General features: G+C 38.8%; 1 protein-coding gene across 9 annotated transcripts in view; it reads left to right on the top strand.

Annotated features, from left to right (window-relative positions):
- otofa (otoferlin a) overlaps positions 1-22,566 on the top strand; it is an 89,586-nt gene that overhangs the window by 59,742 nt on the left and 7,278 nt on the right. For 3 of the 9 annotated variants that reach the window (XM_085245885.1, XM_085245878.1, XM_085245877.1), the window contains exons 10-44: positions 1,255-1,317; positions 1,661-1,745; positions 1,909-2,068; positions 2,278-2,464; positions 3,949-4,135; positions 4,645-4,868; positions 5,435-5,543; positions 5,640-5,823; positions 6,030-6,150; positions 6,732-6,832; positions 8,829-8,919; positions 9,996-10,112; positions 10,222-10,374; positions 10,488-10,680; positions 11,125-11,249; positions 11,355-11,489; positions 12,047-12,208; positions 12,522-12,593; positions 12,856-12,975; positions 13,062-13,223; positions 13,345-13,507; positions 13,950-14,116; positions 14,317-14,346; positions 14,466-14,603; positions 14,718-14,793; positions 15,754-15,899; positions 15,993-16,127; positions 16,217-16,354; positions 16,455-16,582; positions 16,863-17,033; positions 17,870-18,030; positions 18,249-18,391; positions 18,473-18,561; positions 18,799-18,897; positions 21,422-21,663. In XM_085245885.1, coding sequence (XP_085102011.1) covers positions 1,255-1,317; positions 1,661-1,745; positions 1,909-2,068; positions 2,278-2,464; positions 3,949-4,135; positions 4,645-4,868; positions 5,435-5,543; positions 5,640-5,823; positions 6,030-6,150; positions 6,732-6,832; positions 8,829-8,919; positions 9,996-10,112; positions 10,222-10,374; positions 10,488-10,680; positions 11,125-11,249; positions 11,355-11,489; positions 12,047-12,208; positions 12,522-12,593; positions 12,856-12,975; positions 13,062-13,223; positions 13,345-13,507; positions 13,950-14,116; positions 14,317-14,346; positions 14,466-14,603; positions 14,718-14,793; positions 15,754-15,899; positions 15,993-16,127; positions 16,217-16,354; positions 16,455-16,582; positions 16,863-17,033; positions 17,870-18,030; positions 18,249-18,391; positions 18,473-18,561; positions 18,799-18,897; positions 21,422-21,663 — 4,777 coding nt within the window. Of the gene's footprint in view, positions 1-1,254; positions 1,318-1,660; positions 1,746-1,908; positions 2,069-2,277; positions 2,465-3,948; positions 4,136-4,644; positions 4,869-5,434; positions 5,544-5,639; positions 5,824-6,029; positions 6,151-6,731; positions 6,833-8,828; positions 8,920-9,995; positions 10,113-10,221; positions 10,375-10,487; positions 10,681-11,124; positions 11,250-11,354; positions 11,490-12,046; positions 12,209-12,521; positions 12,594-12,855; positions 12,976-13,061; positions 13,224-13,344; positions 13,508-13,949; positions 14,117-14,316; positions 14,347-14,465; positions 14,604-14,717; positions 14,794-15,753; positions 15,900-15,992; positions 16,128-16,216; positions 16,355-16,454; positions 16,583-16,862; positions 17,034-17,869; positions 18,031-18,248; positions 18,392-18,472; positions 18,562-18,798; positions 18,898-19,113; positions 19,213-21,421; positions 21,664-22,566 lie in introns of all 9 variants that reach the window. The other 6 variants (XM_085245882.1, XM_085245881.1, XM_085245884.1 and 3 more) reach the window with 5 other exon arrangements.

Below are 22,566 nucleotides of genomic sequence, written 5' to 3'. Positions count from 1 at the left end.
TATCAGCTCTGTGGACCACTTTTGTGTCTTTCAGTTCACTGTTTTGGTTTTCAGGCAACAATTCTAATTTTCCAATGCAAAAAAAACAACAACAATTGGACATGTGGGTAAAGCTAGGCAAAGCTAGTGAGAACAGTTGTTTCTCAAAATGAAGTCATCAGTCAGCTACAACCCTGAACTTCATTAATATGCAAAGAACAGTAGAGGATAGGAGTAGTGTTCTCTTTGATAGTGTAATGCTGCAATGATTTATTGACTAGTGTACAATGCGCTAAATTGGAGCGTGTTAGTAGCAATTGTAAGGTGGTAAGGACTGCGCAGAGCTCAGCCTCTTAGTTGTGCCCTGCAGGGGGTGAAAGTGACAGTCTGTTATCGATTGTCTGAGGATCCCCTATCAAGAGACAAACTGTAAAGCAGAGTAATCATGATCAATAGTGCTTTAAGCGTTCTGTCTTTGTGTCAAAACCGCTTCAGTCCCAGCTTGTTCTGCATCTGTGCTATTTCAGGTAGCGGTACATTTCTCTGCAGTAAGATTCCTAAATTGGTTGTAGAGGGAAAATTAGTTGCATATCCATGAAACAAATCTCCTGTCAAACCACTCGTTGCTCTGTTAGATTGAGATCTGGTGAACGTGGAGGCCATTTGAGTGCAATGAACTCACTTTCTGTTCAAGAAGTTAGTTCAGGTGATTTGAGAGACAAGAGAATAAGAATGAAAAAGACTGCAAACTGTGGGTGATGTAAGCCTATGTTGCTTTGTTAGGAGAGGCAACCACTGTATTTTAATCCACCCATGCATGCCTGCAGCAGAGTCAGTGGGCTACAGTCCAGCACAGCATAATTGTCTTTACAGGGAGAGAATAACTGCCCCACATTAGTGTGGGCAAACAAACACTAACTGCAGATGTAAAATCACACATGCTAGAACAAGAAATAAATCTCACAAATAGTCATTGGTGTGTATGTGCTGGTTACTAGTTAATTATCCATCCTGAAATAAAACAGCAGCAGAAAGCAGCAGATCTCCCACCAAAGTGGCCTGATAATGAGAGGATCTTCTCTCTTTCCCACACTTCCTTAGTTAATTTCTGAACTGATGTTTTCTTGACTTCAAAGTTATCTAGAAACAACTGCCTGACACATTTTACTCCAAGACCAAATCTGAAAGAATGATGTGTTTTCCTACAATCATTACTAGAAAAACGAGGGCATGAGTAACTGCGTGTTAATGAGAAAGCTTTTTTTTACTCTGCAGTATTTTGTCTTTGATTTCCACGTCCCTCCTCACGTCATGTTTGACAAGATCATCAAGCTTTCAGTAAGTAATTTATACCACAATGTGTCCACACTTGAGTGCGTCTGAATAGACTGTTACCATACCCTCTTTCTTACAGGTTATGGTATATGAGCTGTAAATATTACATTGTTAGTTCACAAGAGAAAATGTAATAGCCCCATTGGACAGAAGGTTGTATAAGCCAAGGCTGAAACTGTTCATGCTTTATAAGGTGTAAAATATGTAAAACTATGCACCCCCAGCCCCCTTAGTAGGAAATCACGTTAACAGACATCAGTTTCTTTATAGATTTTTATAGATTATTATAGTCTCATAGCTTATTGCCTTATATACAATATTATTTTTTACCTTTTTGTCTAATTAGGTTATTCATTCCAAGAACCTTTTACGGAGTGGGACCTTGGTAGGAACCTTCAAAATGGATGTTGGGACTGTTTACTTTCAGCCTGGTAAACTCCAAGCTTTCTGCTTTCATGCTTTTATTTGCATTCATGTAATACTTTTCATTTTCAAATATCAATTTACTAAATGATTTTTTAAAATTTTGATGTTGTAAAGTGAAAATGAGCTGATAAATGCTGTTAGTGACTAACTGATTGACATCTGTCTCAGAACACCAGTTCTACCATAAATGGGCCATCCTGTCTGATCCTGATGACATCACAGCAGGATCTAAAGGATATATAAAGTGTGACATCGCTGTGGTCGGAAAGGGTGACAACATCAAGACTCCACACAAAGCCAATGAGACTGACGAAGATGACATAGAGGGGTAATAAGCTGTCACTGATTAGGAATACTGTCGTCAAGCGAAATCTGCAGCATACATGAAAATCTGTTAAATATCTCAGATTTACTAACACATGTTCTGAATTAATCCCAAGTATTTCATATGCTTGTTACATGAAATTATCTCAAATGCAGACAGTAACTCCACAGGCTTGCCTCTGGATGTTGTTTTGCTATTACCCTGTCCTCTAGAAATCTCCTGCTGCCAGAGGGCATCCCAGCAGAGAGGCAATGGGCGAGGTTTTATGTAAAGATCTTCCGTGCAGAGGGACTTCCTAAAATGAACACAAGCATCATGGCTAATGTGAAAAAGGCCTTCATAGGAGAGAACCGAGATTTGGTGGACCCCTATGTTCAAGTGCACTTTGCTGGGCAGAAGGTAATATGAGGCTTGAAGGCTTGAAGTAGTTAGATTATTAATTACTGCATTTATATTTATGTAGGCGCTTTAGCCATAGTTTAGTTAAGCACCCAGGAAGAGTTTGTGGTTAATTTTAATATTTCTGGACCGTGTGGTACCCAGAGGTTTAGATTAGCTCCTTTTGTAGAAATATTGTTCATTGAATCTCTAGAATATAAAATAAATCAGATTTAAACCATGTTCATAGTAGTTTAAGCCGTAAGTAAGTACGTCTTGGCCTAAAAGTGAGCATGAATGAGTTTATGTTCAAATCAATGTTTATTTTAAAAGGGACAATGCATATTATCATCATGTATCATCATATTATCATCATCACCAATTCATATTTGGTGTTTGCTTTTAATACTCTAAGTTGTTTTATTATGTATGTTGTATTCTTGTACAGCACTTTGGTCAACGCTCCTGTTGTAATTAAATGTGCTATATAAATAATTAAACTATTAAACTATGTAAATATGGGAGATTTAAACATACAGGCTAATTTTCATCTTCAGTTCCTAGCAAGCTGATGGCAAAAAAAAAACATACGATGACAAAAACATAAAAAATTAAAATGATTTATAAAACCTCACAATGGCAAACATACAAGATATTATTATTATTATCTGCTCACTATCACTGGAACACATTGTTTTCTCTTTGTGAGATATGCAATTATGCAATTAATTATAAGGTGTGAGAAACTGAACTGTGATAATGTTTTAATTATAACATTTTTCCAATTTAGCTTTAGCATGAAAATAAAAACATTTTGCAGTTTCTGTAAAGCGATATTTTCAAAATATTTTTGAGCTACTGAAGCAGGTTGAAGCAGGTTGTCAGCATTTACTTGCAGTGGTTCAAAAAATTGCCTTGGACTACACATGTATGAGCTTCATATGCATAAATTTAAAACAAAATGTCAGGTAGCTGGCTCCAAAACTGCCAGCTACCTGACATTCTGCTTCAATTTTGAGACTTGGAAATTGCCAACTGGGTATTAGTTGCTGAATTCATTACTTCTGTAGTGCCAATCATTCACTGACAAAAAGGCTCCCTAAAACGATTTCAGTGTAAGTCACGGAGATTAAAACCCACAGCATTTATTCCAACTGCAAAGACACCTACTGTATTTTGTGCACTGTGGTTTATATTGAACATGCTCTTAAGAAATCTCAAGGAACCAATTGAAGAGAAAACCAAACTACTATATACTATATATAAATGCTATATGCCTCAGTAAGTCACATTTAATCAAATGAAAAAAATGTGAGCACTTTATTTAGCATTTAAACATTTAACAATATTTGCTGTTGCAGAATGACGACTCTATAATGTCTTCTTTAAAGTCTACATTATTAAACTGGCACAGCTATAACTATATAATGCTATAACTGACCAAAGGTGTTTTTTTTCTCTGTGATTCTGTTATAATTCCTTATAATTCCTTTTCCTTTCTCCAGGGAAAGACTTCAGTCCAGAAAAGCAGTTATGAACCAATATGGAATGAGCAGATCATCTTCACCGAGCTGTTCCCGCCTCTCTGCAAAAGGATAAAGGTCCAAATAAGGGACTCAGATAAAGTCAATGATGTTGCCATAGGAACCCATTTCATTGACCTACGCAAGATATCAAATGATGGTGATAAAGGTGGGTCAAAACGTAGTTTTTCTTACCAACATTGATTATCTGCCAAGTACTTTAATTATTCTGCCATGCTAGTGTCTATCTGTATTTTACTAAATGTACTAATTAGTGTGGTAGATTGTGTATTGAGCCATATGACGTGCCTGACCTTCTGCTAATGTCTGTAAGAAATGACTTGTCTGACATTCAAATTAACTTGCTGCACATGCTGAACCAAAGGGGAGGTGCAGTGGACTGGAGAGCATGTTGCAGCCCAAGACAGGAACTGCACAGAACTGCATAGCCAAGGCACAAGTGCAAAAACCACAAATGCTGCAACAGTAAAGCAAAACAAAAAAAACATCCTGTGAATGCAAAAATCCAGCAAACAGATCTAAACTGAATTTGTTTTTGTTTTTTTCCCCCAGATTTAATTAAAAAGACAATACTTAATTGATAATAAAGTTAGGGCTTCCGCACCATCATTCTGTTTGAGCCCATAATAAAAGATATTTTTCCTTTACTTTGTTCAGGTTTCTTGCCTACCATGGGTCCAGCCTGGGTCAATATGTATGGTTCCACTCGTCAGTACACTTTAATGGATGAGCATCAGGACCTGAACGACGGACTCGGAGAAGGGGTGTCCTTCAGAGCCCGTCTCCTGCTTTCTGTAGCTGTGGAGATCCTGGACACCACTTCACCTGAGATCTTCAGCTCCACTGAGGTTCACGTGGAGTCTGTTTCCAACATCTCAGAGGTGAGATAGACCCGAGATGGTGGTGCTGTGTAGCTTTATGGTGTATTTATGAAGCCACGCGTAACTGCTCAGCAGAGGAAACAAAGGCACTAGATTTGTTGCTTTAAGCTGTGTTGTTCATATTTCCCTCTGCTGAGAAAATCGTTTAACCCAACTTCAAACATCGTGAGAAAATGTTCTGGTTTGGGGTTCTGAACAGGATGCTAATAACTAACACTGAAGTTTAATGGCATAAGAATATCAACTTGAGTCTTCCAGGACTACATTAGCGAGATAAATTGGACTGGACTGGCCTTGCAGAGCTACCTAAAAAGCATAGTGATGAACAGCTGCAAATAATACTGTTTTTTAAGTGTAATGATTAATATTTTTTTATATTTTTTAATAAGAACCACATGAATGGATAACAAGCAAAGGGCAGAAAATTGGAACATAAAATCAAAGTGCCTCAGCAAGTCAGAAGGGAGACATGCAGTTTTTATGTCTGTTGTAAATTGCAGCTGATTATCTGAATAGGATGCACTTTGCTCTAGTAAAATGTTTACTGCCTTTTTTACCCCCATCAGAGTGCTACAGGAAAAATAGAAGAGTTCTTCGTCTTTGGTTCCTTCCTGGAGGCCACCATGATCGACAGGAAGACTGGCGACAAACCGATCAGTTTTGAAATCACAATAGGTAAAAAATAAATTGAAAAATGTACTGATTTGTTGTGTTAATATTGACCTGAAAAGTCAATAGCTGCTGTAACTACCTGGATAAATCATTTAACAGGTAACTATGGTAACCAGATAGATGGTGTGAGCAAACCGTCATCAAAGAAGAAAAAGAAAGACGGAGAAAATGAAGAAGAGGAAAGTGAGCTGATCCAGAACTCCAGTGAGGATGAGGCGGATGAGGATGGAGACCTCGTATCAGTGTCCTCAACTCCTCCCATGAAGCCTGTCATCACTGACAGGTTAGGGGTGAAAGGTCACAGATCAGAAAACAATTTAATTATTTTGCTGTTATTAGATTTGTTTCAGTTAGCCAAAAAAATGTATGCCTTGCTCAGTAGCAAACTGTTATAGACTGTATCCTTTTTAGTAATATAATGAAATGTAACCAACAAGTATTGCCTGTAATAATTACAAGTTAGTTAACAGTCCTGTTCAATCATTACAGGAACTACTTCCATCTTCCCTACTTTGAAAAGAAGCCATGTATCTACATCAAGAGCTGGTGGCAGGACCAGAGAAGACGACTTTACAATTCCAATATGATGGATAAAATTGCAGACAAACTGGTTAGTGTACATCTTTATGGCACAAAATCATTCTAATAATCTGTAGCAGCCAAGCTAAACACTATTATGATGTTTAGTGGTGGTTAGCACCTTCGCTTCACACCAAGAAGATCCCGGGTTTGAATCCAGTCTGGAACCTTTCTGTGTGGAGTTTGTATGTTCTCCCTGTGTCTGTGTGATCTTCTCTTCCTCCCAAAGACAGTCCAAAGAGTCCAAAGACATCCACGGGGTCGTGTTAATTAGTGTTTCTAAACTTCTGTAGGTGTGAATGTGAGGGTAAATGATTGTCTGTCTGTCTTAGGGTTAGACTCCCCTGCGACCCTTATTTGTAGATAGAACATAAGATAGAACAAAACTATCTCCAAATTTGCAAAATTTCCAAAAAATGCTCTCTTTGTCTGCAATTTTCACACTTTGTGAAGCCGTTGATTGAGTCAGATGTGACCCTAGGGTGACCAGTTGTGGTCCGCTGGTTTAAGATATTATTTGTTATAGATGTAATAGATGTTTTGAATGTGTGAATGTATAAGTAATAACAATTTGACTTGTCCTAAGTTTTGGAACTGTTTGTGTTTGGACAGGAAGAGGGTTTGAATGATGTTCAGGAGATTATTAAGACTGAGAAGGCATTTCCAGAGCGTAGACTCAGGGGAGTGCTGGAGGAGCTCAGCGTCGGCTGCAGGTGAGCTGCATAATAATGATCATTTCTCATGGTTGCATATCAAAGCTACATACAATTAGCATTCAAACAGCAAGAAAGACAAAAAGCTACCTCTGCTACCTTCATGATCACTCAGCTTTAAAGTAAATAGTTATTAAACATGTCATGGTAAAAGGAACCAGCATTGGTTTTTTTCTTTATGTTCTTTCAGTAGATTTCGAAACTATTTGAATTAATCAGAGTTCGTACGGGTGCTTGAAATCCTTGAAAATGCTTGAATTTTAATATTGTATTTTCAAGGTTTGAGAAGTGCTTGAATTTCAGATGTGCTGCTTAAAAGTGATTGAAAGCGTAATTGTATTTCATTCACCACAAATAACTATCTGATTGAATAGTTTTCGTATCAGAGAAATAAAACGAGTCGCAAAATGTAAAAGCAAAATTTCTCCGCCTGGGCTGCCTTGCACCTCTGTCTGTTTCAATGTGTGACCCCGCCCCTCCCCCTGACAGTCAGGGATGCGCTAACATACCTGAGGTTGCTGTTTTAATGAGTGTTTGATGGAAAATGACAATAGCGGAGTTTGCGCTCTCCAGACGCATAATAGGTGAGTCCTAGCAAATAATTTTCCAGTCCAAACTATTTTTTGGAGTTGCATAAATAATTTGTGCGCCTTCTTATTTGATGCAGAACACCTGATTGTTCTGTAAATAGTTTTAAATGGTTATATAAAAAACCTCTGAGCCTTGGCTGCATTTTTAGGTAAATAGTACCATATAACTTTGTTGTTTGCAAAACTCGTGGATATTTTTTAAAAATGTACAATTTCTATTTGCATTTCAAGTTATGAAAATGATTCATTAAACATGTTTGTGGTTTTTACAGTCAAAAATATAACTTTTTTCTACTCGTATTTTAAATTTTGTCTGATTAGATAAATTGCGCTTATACAGTTTGTCAAAATGAGAAAATAACTTGTTTCTGTGCTACCAAAGTTCCCCGGCTTTCATTCAAAATGTGTTTATCATCAGCACCTACACATAAACTACTTAAACGTTATAAATGGCTTCAAGCTCACACTGAGACCTGTGGGACACTATCAGCCACTGAGACAGTAGACACATTTATGTGTATATGAATATTTCATACTTTAAGGCTGCCTGTTTATTTAAGGGAGATGAACAAAATACATTAGAATTGTACATAATAATATTATAGATGACAGATTGAATAAATAGATTTTAAGTAGATGCTTCTGCATTTTTAAAGTCTTATATGTTGAATTGAACTATGTGATCTTTTCAAAGTCAGTGCTGTTCTCCATGCCTGTCTGACTGTACATGATGTTATTAGCACAAACACTTTAAAGCTGATCATTTAGGACTTCAACAATAATACAGACAGCAATGTAGTTAAACATCTTACAGTTAGTTTTATTGGGAATTAACTTAAAAAACAAATAATCAAACAGATGTCTCTCCTATTTTTTGTGTCATACAGGAAAGAAGCATCAATATCTGATGAGAAGACATTTCTTTTTTGTTTTGTTTTTTCAACAGGAAATGAATATCTTTAAAAAGTTGACTTGTTCACATTTCACATCTTAATTTTTAAGTGAAATGTATGCATATAAGGTGACCATTTGCAGTATTTTTGTGTGGTGCGTTTTTCTATGTCTTAACAAAAGGAGAACAAAGGTGTTGAAGTTCACCTATGATTTGTTTTAATTTTCACATGATCTTACTGAGGTGATGTGAATTGAAACATGCATTCTTTTTTGGGGGGCGGGTAGTAAATGTGCTGGAAAAGCTTAAAAAGGGACCTTGAAAGTGCTTAAAAGGTGTTTCAATTTTACCGTGAAAAAGGCGTATGGACCCTGATTAATAAAACATTAATAGTTTAATAGCTCACCACTTGCACATATAACGACTGTAGAATCACAGAATACTGCAGAATATAATTTTATATACAGTGTTAAGCCTGTAAAGTGTGTGTGTGTGTTTTTTCTTTTGTTTCCAGTCGGTTTGTGTGTCTGGCTAACAAGGATGTAAACCAAGCAGGCAGAACCAAACTCGATCGAGAGAGACTCAAGTCCTGCATGAGAGAAATGGTATGATCCATGTTTCTGTGATGCCACGAATGATAGAGGGGAAGTTGAAGTTGTAGCTAATTAATTGCTAATCTCTTTGTAAACATTATGGACTTGATATTAAGGCCAAGCAAGTAAATTAATTTCTGAAATACATTATCACTGCCTCATGATAATTGAGTGCAACACATCTTTGTGCATTTGCAACATTACCAACACCATCACAGTCTCTCTGGTTCAGTGTTCGTATTTGGCTGTGACGCAACTTTTAATTCGTTTCAAGAGGAAATGCAACAAGAATGCAAAGTGTTCAGAAAGAAAACAGAGCCGTAAACAGTGGTTTAGAGGTGGAAGGAGAGGAGAGGGTTGTAGCGCAAATAGTTTCTCATATCCGATGCTTCTGAACACTGTGCACTTATATATATATATTTACTTTTATTTATCATATTTTAAAAATACCAAAGATGAATACAAACTTAAATTGTTTGTGGAAAAAAAACTGATGGCAATTCATACACTTTATGTTCAACTCAGTTCAGTTTTATTTGTATAGTGCCATTTTACAACAATATTCCCCACAAGGTGCTTTATAGTGTGAAGTAGAGATACTACAGTTTAAAAAAAACCAACAACAATTAGACTACGGCTTTTAGCAAGAAATGGCGATGGTGGGAAGGAAGAACTCTGTTTTGACAGGAAGAGACCTCCATGAGGGGCAGCCATGTGCTGCAACTTGCTTGGGAGTGAAGGGGAAAGAAAAGAGAATAGATAAATGAGCGCATACAGAGACCATGAATAGCAAAAATGATAAAACAAACTATGGGGGAGAGAAGAAAAAAGTTGCAATCGTGACATTTAAATGCATCAGGTGTGAAAAGAGGGGAGTGGAGAAGTGCTCATGGGATGTCCCCCACTAGCCTGAACTTAAAGCAGCATAATAAGCATCACCTGATCCACCCTAAACTATAGTTAAACTATAGCCCAAACTGGTAGCTGCTTCCACATATGTATGTCTCTAAGGTGCTGTAACTCTTTACTGTACTGCACCAATAAAGCACCGTATGCCTCATTACCACTAATTATCTCTCCTCCTGCAGGACAGCATGGGCCAACAGGCTAAGCAGATTCGGACTCAGGTGAAGAAAAACACAGTCAGAGACAAACTCAAGCTGGTGCAGAACTTCCTGCAGAAGCTTCGCTTCCTTGCTGATGAGGTAGAGATGCAATCCCTCGTTGTGTGACCCTTGGACATTTAAAGTGTTAAGACATCATCGGGTATGGAACTAGAAATAATGAGAATGGTCCTCTGTCTTCACTGTCCAGCCTCAGCACAGCATCCCAGATGTTTTCATTTGGATGATGAACAACAACAAGCGCATTGCTTATGCACGAATACCTTCCAAAGACATCCTGTACTCCATAGTGGATGAGGAAACTGGCAAAGACTGTGGAAAAGTCAAAGCTGTATTCCTTAAGGTGCAGTAATCTCTAAGCTATACAAGTGACTAAGAAAACCAGCATGTTTTCATTTTTCGTAGTTACATTTTTTTGATTACTTGGTTTCTTGTTTCTCTTATCTGTCTCCGCAGCTTCCTGGTAAGAAGGGTTTTGGTCCTGCAGGCTGGACAGTTCAGGCTAAGCTGGAGTTATATCTATGGCTGGGCCTCAACAAGCAGAGGAAAGATTTTCTCTGTGGATTGCCAAATGGTTTTGAAGAGATTAAAGCCACTAAAACTGGCCCTGGTCTTCACTCGATGCCCCCCGTCGGCCTCGTCTATGACAGTAAGCACTATACACACAAAACATGACAAACTCTGGAACTTTTACACATCTGAGAAGCAGATATGGACTCATCATTTTTGTTAGTGCCAAATAATTAGGCAGGAAATACTCCCATCATAGAAAGTACCTGTAACTCTAACATGGATATTTTATCTTTTGAATACTTTGTCTTTTGTATTATAGTAAAGTCCTCTTTTTTTAAATTTTCACTCCCCATAATTTGCTTAATTTCATATCGCCTGATTTGCCGTTAACGTTTAACTCTAAAATCAATTCTAGGCAAAACGCACACAAACAAAAAAGTCAGTCAGAAACAGACATTGATTTCAATTGATCGCCTTTACTTTGTGGCTCAATTTTCTAACCTCGGTCTAACATTGCTCACAAAGGGGATTGCATGTCAGTTAATGTGATGTGATATTTGTCTTTGTGTGCATCCAATAGTGAAGCAGGTGTTCCAGCTGAGAGCACACATGTACCAGGCTCGCAGTCTGTTTGCTGCTGATAGCAGTGGCCTTTCAGACCCCTTTGCGCGGGTCTTCTTTTCCACACACAGCCAGGTTACTGAGGTAAAATGAGTGCCCGCACATGCAGAGACTGTGTTTGTGTTTATGCTGATTATGCATAACTAAACTTAGTATTTGTGTGTGTGTGTGTGTGTGTGTGTGCTGCAGGTTCTGAGTGAGACTCTTTGCCCTACTTGGGATCAGCTGCTGGTGTTTGATGATGTGGAGCTGTTTGGTGAGGCCAGTGAGCTGAGAGACGATCCTCCAATCATTGTGGTTGAAATCTACGATCAGGACACTGTGGTAGGATACTATTCTGCAAGAATGAGAGAATGGAAGGATGCTACATACTCAAACTGCATGCTAAAATGTTTTAAATGAGTTAGTGTGTGCTAATAAAGCTCTAAATGTGCTTTGCTTCTCCATCCCTTATGTTCTTAATGTCTGTCCACCCTTGTCTCACTCCACTCTGTCCTTCAACTAAACTCTGACCTCAATTATGTTGTGCTGGCTAAATAGAGTGACAGAGCATTGCTACTGTAATGTGTCAATGTATTCTAATTTTTCTAAAATAACTTTCTTAAAATTTGATCTCTTTTTTTCTCCAACTAGATTTAAAAAATCTTTGCAAAATGTGCATTTCTACTTCAGTGGCATCCTAAGACCTAGACCTCTCTTATTTGTTCAGATTATACTGTAATAATCATTTGAGACACATATTTGTTTAATAAGAAGATTGAGATTTTTACTTTGAACCTTGAGCCATTTGGTGCCACACAGACTGCACTTCCCACACCCATGTCTAACCCTGTATCCCCTTATTGCCTTGGCCGTCTGCTGTTACACATTGTGGTGTACAGGGTAAGGCAGAATTCATAGGTCGGACCTTTGCAAAGCCCACCATCAAGATGTGTGATGAGCATTATGCACCCCCGAGGTTCCCGCCACAGCTGGAGTACTTCCAGATTTACAGGGGGAACTGCACTGCCGGGGAGCTTCTGGCCGCTTTTGAGCTGCTGCAGGTAACACATGGAACAATGTCTGAATACACTCGTAAATATCTCTCTCCGTGTAAAAAATTATGTCTCACTCTTTAATTCTTTTCCTACTTTTCCTTTCTTAAATAGGCCTGTAAACTCTCTACATTATCACTATTTCTTGTATTTGACACTGACAAACCTTTTCTATTTACCCGTCTCTCCTCCCAATACAACCAATCCCATTTTCTCCTTTTATGTTTCTTTTCCAACTTATCCCTCCACTTCCCCTTTGAATCACCCTTCTTTTTCTTTAAAATATCGATTTTCTATGTCTTTCTTCTCCTGCTGCCTACAGATACCCTTTGATGCAGAGGAGATCAGGCGAGCTCTGATTGCTGTCCATAATTTTGCTGTTCCTCAGATAAAGGTTTTCTTTTCCTTCTCTCTTTTCAGCCAGATTTATCTTACTGTCTGGCAACAGTGTTTTCAATGTGGACAATAGATTGTGTTTTTTTCTCTGCCAACAAGACATTAATAATTCCCTTTTTTAAACTTTCTTCTTAAAGTTGTTCTTTAAAGAGAAAAACTGCGTTAACTGAAGAACTTTGAGGGCTGTGGGTCGTAAAGCTGATAAAGTGCTCTCAGAAGGCTTCCAACTTGGTTTAGTTCCCTTCTCTCCCCCTAATTAGATTGGTCAAGGAGGCAGGGCTGACCTCCCCCCCCTTGAGGGGCCGACAGATTCAGAGCGTGGACCCATCCTCCCTGTGCCGCTGGGCATCCGGCCAGTACTGAGTCGCTACCGCATAGAGGTGAATTTGAACTACTACTCTGGCTGTGTGTTCTGAGCTTTTTAAACCCCCCTTCCTTATCACATCCCAGTTGTTCTCTGGCTCAGGTTTTGTTCTGGGGATTAAGGGACCTGAAGAGAATCAACTTAGCTCAGGTGGATAGGCCCCGTGTGGACATAGAGTGTGCAGGCAGAGGCGTTCAATCTGCGCTCATCCAGAACTACAAGAAGAATCCCAATTTCAGCACCCTGGTCAAATGGTTTGAAGTGGTAAGTGCATCGATCATTTGATATTTAGACCCATTGAAAATGGTTGCTTAGATGTTAAATCGACATCCTTGAAGAAAACATTACTCTTGACTAGAATTTTTTTTCTCGATTTTGATCATAGGACCTTCCAGAAAATGAGCTTCTCCATCCCCCTCTCAATATTCGGGTGGTGGACTGCCGAGCATTTGGCCGCTACATCCTGGTTGGGTCACATGCTGTGAGCAGCCTGAGACGTTTCATTTACAGCGCTCCAGACAAGACTTCCAACAACTGGGCGACCGCAGGTGCTGACCATCATGTGATGAATTAGTTAATAAGGGCTCTATTAGCTGTAACATGAGTGTGTGAGCCACCAGCTCTTTTTGTCAACACTGTGCAACACTGAGTACTAAATAACAGTGTAATATCTGCAGTAGCAGTTGGTAATAAAGGTTTTAAGTGAAACACATGAAATGCAGTCTTTCAGAAATGTCTTTTCTCCGTTTTTTGTTTCCTTTTTTCTAAAAAAAAAGACTTGAAGAATGTGATCAAACATTTGAGATAATGTTTGTAAATCCTCTTAATATAGTCTGTTCTGTAATAACTTTACTGATTTCCTCACTTGCTTTCTGCTCTGACCACCTTTTTCCTGTCTACATCCTCCCTTTATCCCTTCTCTCCTCGCTCCTCTCTCGCATGTCCTTTCCTTCCACCCTCTGCTGCCTTTAACTTTCGCCTGCACACCAGCTAAGCTAATGAATGGCTACATGGTCCTGACCAATGGCGGACCCCAGCCCCGCTCCTCACCCAGCCTTTTCCCCCGCTCCTTCTCTCGCCCCGCAGGTGACATCGTTGTCAACATGGATGGAGATCCTCCAGTCCGAAAGATGGACACCGTCGTCAAGTTAGACGCAGTAAGCTTTTCATTAAGCTTGTGCACAGTGGATTTCTATAAACTGTATGTTTATATGGTGTATTTGTAGCTGGTGGTAGTAGAAGTCCTGCTTTATGTTCAGTCCTCTTTACCTGCCTCTGTACATGTGCCAGTCATACCTGCGCCATCTGCTGTGTGTATTAATCCTTGTGTTGTTTTATGTGACGCCCCCTACTGTAGACGTCTGATGCTGTTGTAAAAGTTGACATGGTGAGTAGTCCTCTTGCAGAAACTGAGCAATAAAAATACGTGCCACAGTCCGCTGGTGTGTTATTATAAATAAGAAGTCAATCTACTGAGGGTCAGTTTATGTCTGCCCTTCTTTTAAGATTGAGGAAGAAAGTGACAAAGACAAAAAGAAGAAAAAGAAGAAAAAGAAGGGAGGAATGGAGGAAGAGGATGAGCCAGATGAGAGTGTTCTGGACTGGTGGTCTAAATATTTTGCTTCCATAGAGACACTAAAGGAGGTTTGTCCCTTTGAATACAGTCAATTCTGTTTGCTTCTACATGTGTCCTACGGGACTTTTTTTCACAAGCACAATCCTATTAGACTGAAAAATACTTCTCGGTTGGTTTTTCAGATCCTCAGAGCCCAGGAGGCAGCTCAGGCAGAGGCCGAGGAGAGAGAGGACATCGAGATAGCAGCTGAAACGGCAGGTATTGAACTCTATCAAATCAGCAATGCTGCCTGCCAGCATGCAGCTGTGGCTGAAGTCGAAGAGTCTGAATGCTAGGAAAAGGTGCTTTGATGCTTTCCTTTTTTATCTCCCTTGGAATAGGGCCATGCTAAATGAAACAGAAGAAGATGTCGTCATGTAGTTTATCTCACAGAATTCAAATTTCAGTCCACTTTTGTAACTGGTAGCGTCACTTTATCTTTTTTTAATTTCATTTACACTTTTGGTAATGAAGTGTTAATTTTCACAGGGTTGTCAACATTTACATCACCACAATGTCGCTAATATTGAATGTTAGGCTGTGGTTTTGCAAACATGGACCTACTATATCCCTGACTGTTTTCGGTTCCTTGAACTATTATGTAGTAGCATGAGAGGCATCATATGTGTTTGTTGCTCTTCCTCTCTTTCGTCCCATGAATCCATCATTCATTTGTGCAGAGCTGAACATCATAATCATTTTTCACATTAGCATGACCTCCCAGCTATGCAGTACAGATGAAAGCTGGAGGAGAAAGGTCTGCTTTATTAATCATCAGAAATAAAATTATTAAATACTTTTTATTGCATAAAATGATTTACTGAAACTGCAATAAAAATCAGGCGCTAGGCGAGTCGTATGAAGAAAGATCATTTTTAAGTTCACAGTTACAATTTTACTATTCTTTGTACAAGTAAAATGCAGTTCTTGTTGTAATCTGTTCTCAAAATAAAGTTTGTCAATATGTGACTGTCACTCTTCTCGATCAACATTCTTTTTTCAGAGAATGTCAAAGGATAATAAATAAAATCTCCACAAACTGGGAAATTTAGTCCCCTGATAAAGACCTATCAGCTTTCATGTTATATAATGTGTAGTGGTGCATGCAACCCGGCCACCTATGTCTTCATGTCTTCATCCCATATGTCTGTCTTCACCTCCATTCATGGTTTCAATCAGATGTCAAACCCGATGAACTTCTTCTGAAAGGCTCCAAGACGAAGGAAAGGGGCAAAGAGAAGAAGAACTCTAAGGACAAGAGGAAGGGTCAGGCTGCAGATGGCTCCGAGAGGCGACCAGTGAAAGCAAAAGTGGATGAGCTAGTGGTGAATATGCCATTAACAGTCATACAAAAGCTAGCCAGCACACGTTAATGTCCCTGCACACTTAAAGTTTTTGTGTTTGCCGGTTTATTTCAGGTGTACAACAAGGAGCTTGAGAGTGAATATGGCAACTTTGAAGACTGGCTTCACACGTTCAACCTGTACAGAGGAAAGGCTGGGGAAGACGACGAACACGCTCTGGATGATGACAGGATTGTTGGTAGATTCAAGGTGGGAAAACACTGTCTAAGAACTGTTACTTGTCAGACTACACTAACAGAAAATACAACATATAAATATAATTTTTTTTCATCAATCAGGGATCCTTGTGTATATATAAGTTACCTGTATCTGAAGAGATCACAAGAGAAGCAGGATTTGATCCCAACATGGGGATGTTCCAGAGCATCCCGCACAACGATCCTGTCAACGTCCTCGTTCGTGTCTATGTGGTCAGGGTAGGTGGCCTTCTTTATGTCTAAATCTGTGCCACAGTCATAAAAACTAAGTGTATGAAAATAAAATGAATACTTTTTCTCTCTTCTCTTTGTTTTCCAGGCTACAGACCTCCATCCTGCTGATATAAATGGGAAAGCTGACCCATACGTTGTCATTAAACTGGGCAAATCAGAGGTCAAGGACAAAGAGAACTATATCTCCAAACAGCTCAATCCAGTATTTGGAAAGTAAGTCGAGAGAAATTTTGAATCACTTTGTCGTTGAATGATGGAGGTGTAATAACAAAAAAAAAAAGTTGTTGCTGCTCATCAAATTCTTGATGAGCATATATTTTTCAAAAAGTTTTACTTGTACTTTTTTAACTAAACAATGGCTGTAAATTATTTTCATGTCCTTGTATTGTGCATTTATTTCCATTCCATTGTTTAGACAGTGACCCAACTTTATGTGTCAGGATCTATTGCACCTTTTGAACTATTCACATTACCCTCCACTTCCTGTCCTCAGATCATTTGACATCGAGGCCACCTTTCCCATGGAGTCGATGCTGACGGTGTCTGTGTATGACTGGGATCTGGTCGGCACAGATGACCTGATTGGTGAGACAAAGATTGACTTGGAGAACCGTTTCTACAGTAAATTCAGAGTCACCTGTGGCATTTCCTCCAGCTACTCTGTGTGAGTGTAAATCTATTTTATCCTGCTTGAGTTGTTGTTTAAGTTGTAATGCCACAATATGAAACTTAACATTTGTTTTAAGTACTTTTTTGAAATGTGGAATTCTTAGCTTAATAATAGTATAAACAAACAACTGAATTATTAAAAGTTTCCTTGGTTTGACTGCATTTGGTTTGCAGTTAAGTAGCACTTATAATATGGCTCAGTAAGAACATGATTATAGAGGGGTAACAACAGTCACTGCCTCTTTGTTGGTTAATGGTTAATATCGAGCTATTGCTTGATATTTTTAACTGGGTAATATTAGACTGTAAATAAAATTATGGGGTAATAATGTTGAAACAAATGAAAAAATTCAGTTATATAATATAAAATTATGGTGAAAAAATAGGATAACCTTGTAAAGTAATATAGGTTGATGTTTTCATATATTAGGACACCATTTCAAAATTATAATGGTGAAATTAGTTCTGTTGTATGTCCTAAAATTCTCCAAGGTAACATAATTATAAAATTTGATGCTGTCGCTTGTTACCTGGAAAACCTTTGCTGTAGTTTCTGTGTAATAACCATGAATCTGGTCTCCAAAATATAATACTACCTGTTTCTATGTAATTTCATATTAAGAATAAAGTCAACCAAAATGCCCAGAGGTATAATAATTATCTGGGGAAAAAAAGTTTCTGTGTAATAACCATGAATCAGCCATCTTTTCTAAGCGATTTCTCTATATTGCAGCCAATAATATTTCCTACAAAAACCAAGGACCAGGAAAATACATATGCAAAACCTTTCAATGACTTACATGCTCTCTCTGTGGTATTTCTTGATGTTAGCCATGGATATAATTCTTGGCGGGACCCTATGAAGCCCAGCCAGATCCTGGCTAAACTCTGTAAGGATGGCAAGATCGATGGACCTCATTATGGGCCAGGAGGCAAAGTCAAGGTGGCTAATCGAATCTTTACAGCACCGACAGAGATTGAGGATGAAAACGGTATTGTTATATTTTTCCTCGTGATCCTGATTAATCTTCTTTTGTCATTTTTCTATATCTCATTTATATTCCTTACATATCCATTTACACTAAGTTGGTTTTACAGAGATTTTCACATTTTCAGATTTGTTTACATTAAGATTAAGGTGAGGTGAAATACGATTTATTCCGACTTGAGCTTTTCTTGCTTTCCTCGTTGCTTACTATTATTCTATTAGGTCTAAAGAAGCAGACTGAGGAGCATTTGGCCCTCACGGTGCTGAATCACTGGGAGGAAATCCCAAGAGTTGGCTGCAAGCTCGTCCCTGAGCATGTGGAGACCCGACCCTTGCTGAACCCAGACAAACCCGGTATTGAACAGGTAGGAAAGGACTGCGTTGCTAAGACACCCAAAATGTATCTGATTGGAAATTAGAGCAGATTCTTTTTTATTTCCTCAAAGGGCCGCATTGAGATGTGGGTGGACATGTTCCCTATGGATATGCCTGCTCCTGGACCTGCAATTGACATTTCTCCAAGAAAACCAAAGAGGTACATCCTGACTGGAGCAATAAGATGACTGTCACTTTGAAAATATTCTATGTTAATACAAAGCTATAAACTGAATATACATATTTATTCATTGCTCTTCTCAACAGAAAGCTTTTTTTTTTTCAAGAACAAAATGTAGTTTTATCCCCTGGTTAAATTATGGTTTGACTAGTTAGCTCTAAAAATGTCAAATATAAGTCCAACTATGTGTGTTCCTTCCTCCCCCTCGCTTACCAGATATGAGCTCAGGGTGATTATTTGGAATACAGACGAAGTAATACTGGAGGACGATGATTACTTCACTGGGGAAAAGTCCAGTGACATATTTGTCAGGGGGTAGGTACAGCGGGATGGGGCAGCCAACCCTCATCCCGTGGGTGTGAGCTGTGTGTGATTTGTTTTGCAGTTAACCATTACCTTTTTTTTGTTTTGTTTTGTTTCCATTTTTCTGTGTGCGTGTTTGTGTCGTGTGTTGCGTCTCTGTGTTCGTGGCGTGTCTCCTGTCTGTCGTCCTCTCTCTCTTTCTCTGGTCAATACTCTGCTGATGTCTAGCTTTGAGCTTCGTGTTATAATTTGGAACACTGATGACGTAATTCTAGAGGACGATGCATTCATGACAGGAGAGAAGATGTCTGACATCTATGTCAGGGGGTAAACACACGAATCCATTGCATGGCTCGTAACAACAAAATACCCTGATTTACTCCTTCTGAAGCCCTTGAATCCTTTTTTTTATGACCCTCCTGTTTCTCTAACTCTGCATAGCACGCAACCTCGCTTGTCTCAAACACCCCTGTCAGCACGAAAATAAATGCATATGGAAAAACTTGCACAGAAAGGACCAAACCACATGAACAACACGTAACAGCATATAATACAAACAAATTAATGTGCCAATGCACTCACCCCCAGCCAATCCCAACAGACCCCTCCCTGAACTTGCTTCAATCAGATGTTTCTTACTGTTGAAAGGGGGTTTTCCTCTCCACTGTCACCAAAGCACTTCCTAATGGGGGGGTCATGTGATTGTTGGGGTTTTCTCTGTTTTTTCTGTATTATTGTAGGATCTTTACCTTACAAAGGCACATTGAGGCAAATGTTGTTGTGATTTGGTGCTATATAAAGAAGATAAAATTGAATTGAATTGAACCAGTATAACCACTACTTTTAGACAATTTCGACCGACTGCAAAGATATGTCATGTGTTGACATAAAAAACTGTGGTACAAAATTCAAAATGCTTTAATCATGAATAACTAGGACTAACTTATGTTGTTCATGAACCTTCAGTTAAGGTAACACTGAGCAACAATTCCTATAATGCCAACTCACAAGACTCACATCCTATTGACAAGTCAAGGCTTGCTAATAAAGTTGTTTTACCCTACGTACAGTTATTGGTCTCTGGTGAAATAACTTTTTTTCAAAATGCTAAAGAATTGATATTAGTTTCCAGGTAAAAATAATAATAATAATAATAATAATAATAACAGTATAGTTTTGTTCAATTTTTTATTTAATGCAACCAACGCATATGGCAAATAAGACTGGCCTTTTTTTTTTTTGCTGTTGTTGTCTTTTTGCTTTTGTTTTTTTACAACGAGGCATTTGAGGTTTTCTCTGTGTGGTTTGGTCCTGCAGTAAATTACAAATATTAATTTAAAAGATATTTACGGTCATGGAAAAAAAACTCCAGCATGGAAGTGTACTGCACAGACACAAGTATACAGGTGTTCCTGATAAACTGCTTGGTGACTGTCTGCATGCTTGTACGATCGAACTCTTGTCTTTAAAAGTGACATTGTCTTTTGCAGCCTAGATTAGATTTTTTTTCATTTCATTTATGTTATTATGTTTTAGTGACTCCTCTTTCTTTACACTTTATGTGTCCCCTCAGGACTGTAGCAAACAGGGTGTCATTCTTAAACAACCCTAACAGTAAAGGATTAGGTTAACCTTCAGTTTGCACTCTAGATTTCAGTAGCAAACGTTTCAGGACAGACTGGAGAACTGTGGTTGTTTCAGATGGATCCAGTGTTGTGATACAGTAATAATGAATCACTTTTTGGGTCACGTGAATTTGGCGTGTTTTCTTCCCTTTGTAACCACTTTAAAATTTGCCCTCTCCCTGGAGCCTTTATCTCAGTCTAATTTATGCATCTCGATTACCATATCAGCACTTTGTGATATTCATTATTTACCTGTTTTAAACTGACAAATACCTTTTGTCAGATCTTTTTTTATTTATTATTTCCTTTTTATTCCTTTTAGAATTTTCTTTTTCTTTTTTCGAGGGGTGTATTTTGAGAACTGAGAGTGCACCTTCCCTCTTGCTCCTTCTGACTTAAAGTCAACCTCACTTAACTGTTAATGAAACAGCTGCAGCTGACCATCAATGCCAGGCATCAGTCCTCCATTGGCAATTTGCAGTTTTAAATATGAAGCTTTTTTCATAAATCTGCAAGTTTTCTGTGTCCATAAAACATGGAGATTTCATAAATCTGCAAGTTTTATGGATGCATGGCTTTCTAAATAGTGCAAAACTCCAACATCAAATCAGATTTTTATGGATTACTCAATAATGATTTTAAAGTTATCACATGTATGAAGCTGATTTGCTTTTGGGGAGCCGCATTATGTGCATTGATTCTGACCTTCTAGCATCATCTCTCTTGTTAGCTAAATAATACATTTAACAGGCCCTTTGCTCTTGTTTAAATCACTAAATTGACATCACGTAAATTTGTACATGTTGGACTTTAGAAGTGCATGGCTGACAAATCCAAAAACATCTACTTATGACACCAAACCATGATCCTGGAGATCAGACTAACTCTCACCCTTATGACCATTTACATAGATGGCTGAAAGGGCAGCAGGAGGACAAACAGGACACAGATGTGCACTATCACTCACTGACCGGTGAGGGGAACTTTAACTGGCGCTTCGTCTTCCCTTTTGATTATCTCATGGCTGAGGAGAAGATTGTCATCTCTAAGAAGGAGTCCATGTTTTCCTGGGATGAGACCGAATACAAAATCCCTCCTCGTCTCACGCTGCAGGTCTGGGATGCAGACCACTTCTCTGCTGATGATTTCCTGGGTGAGGATGAAATAATATTTTTTTTGCAATCCTTTCATCTGACATGGACTACAGGGACAAAAGTACTGGGCCACTTACACTTACACATTTAACTTACAGGAGCTACTCAGCCAAGGATACCCATGGCAGTTTTTGTGCTGATGTTAATGCCAGATGAGGTTTGGAGCTCTGTAGCCTTTGAGCCAGCAGAGCATTGGCAACTTTTATGTGCTTCAGCTCTCCGCTGCCAATTTGCAATAATACTGCTTACAGTTGCCTGTGGAACATCCAGGAGGGAAGAAATTGCACAAACTGACTTGTTGCACTGTTGGTATGCCAGTCTAGTACCATACTTGCAGTCACTGAGCTCTTTAGAATAACAAATGTTTGTACAGATAGACTACAGGTAGGCATTTGCTTTTATCAGGGTTACTAAATTACGTCTAATAGACTTCTAATAGAAGGAGCACTGACAGTAACTACAATCTCACAAATGCTCATGTAGTTCTGCTGTAGTTTCAGCCAGCCATACTCTTAGCTGCTTATCCAGTTCAGTGTCTTGGAGAGCATATCCCAGTTGTCAGAGGGCAAGAGGAGGAGGACAGGTCAACAATCCATCACAGGCCCGATACAGAGAGAGAGAGAGAAAGAACTGTCCACACTCACACTGACACCTACGATTAATTTAAAATCACCAATGAACCTAACATGCATGTCTCTGGACTTGGAGAGAAAGCCAGGGTACCCAGAGAGAACTCATGCAGGCACAGGAGGAACAAAGGAGCAGTTAGTTTGATATAAATGCATTTTATGGATGACTTTCTTTGTAGCTGTTTGTTTTCAGCTAAGTCATCCTTTTCTTAACATCCTCAGTGTATAAAAAAAGAGTACTGGCTATTCCAAATGGACTTATTTTGCTTTCAC

Source organism: Mchenga conophoros, linkage group LG15, assembly GCF_057382185.1.
Source record: "Mchenga conophoros isolate Kocher_MC1m ecotype Shallow Benthic linkage group LG15, M_conophoros_male_GT1.1, whole genome shotgun sequence".
Taxonomy (NCBI): domain Eukaryota; kingdom Metazoa; phylum Chordata; class Actinopteri; order Cichliformes; family Cichlidae; genus Mchenga; species Mchenga conophoros.
The sequence above is the reverse complement of the archived record's forward strand: the minus strand, read 5'-3'. Positions and strand labels throughout refer to the sequence as shown.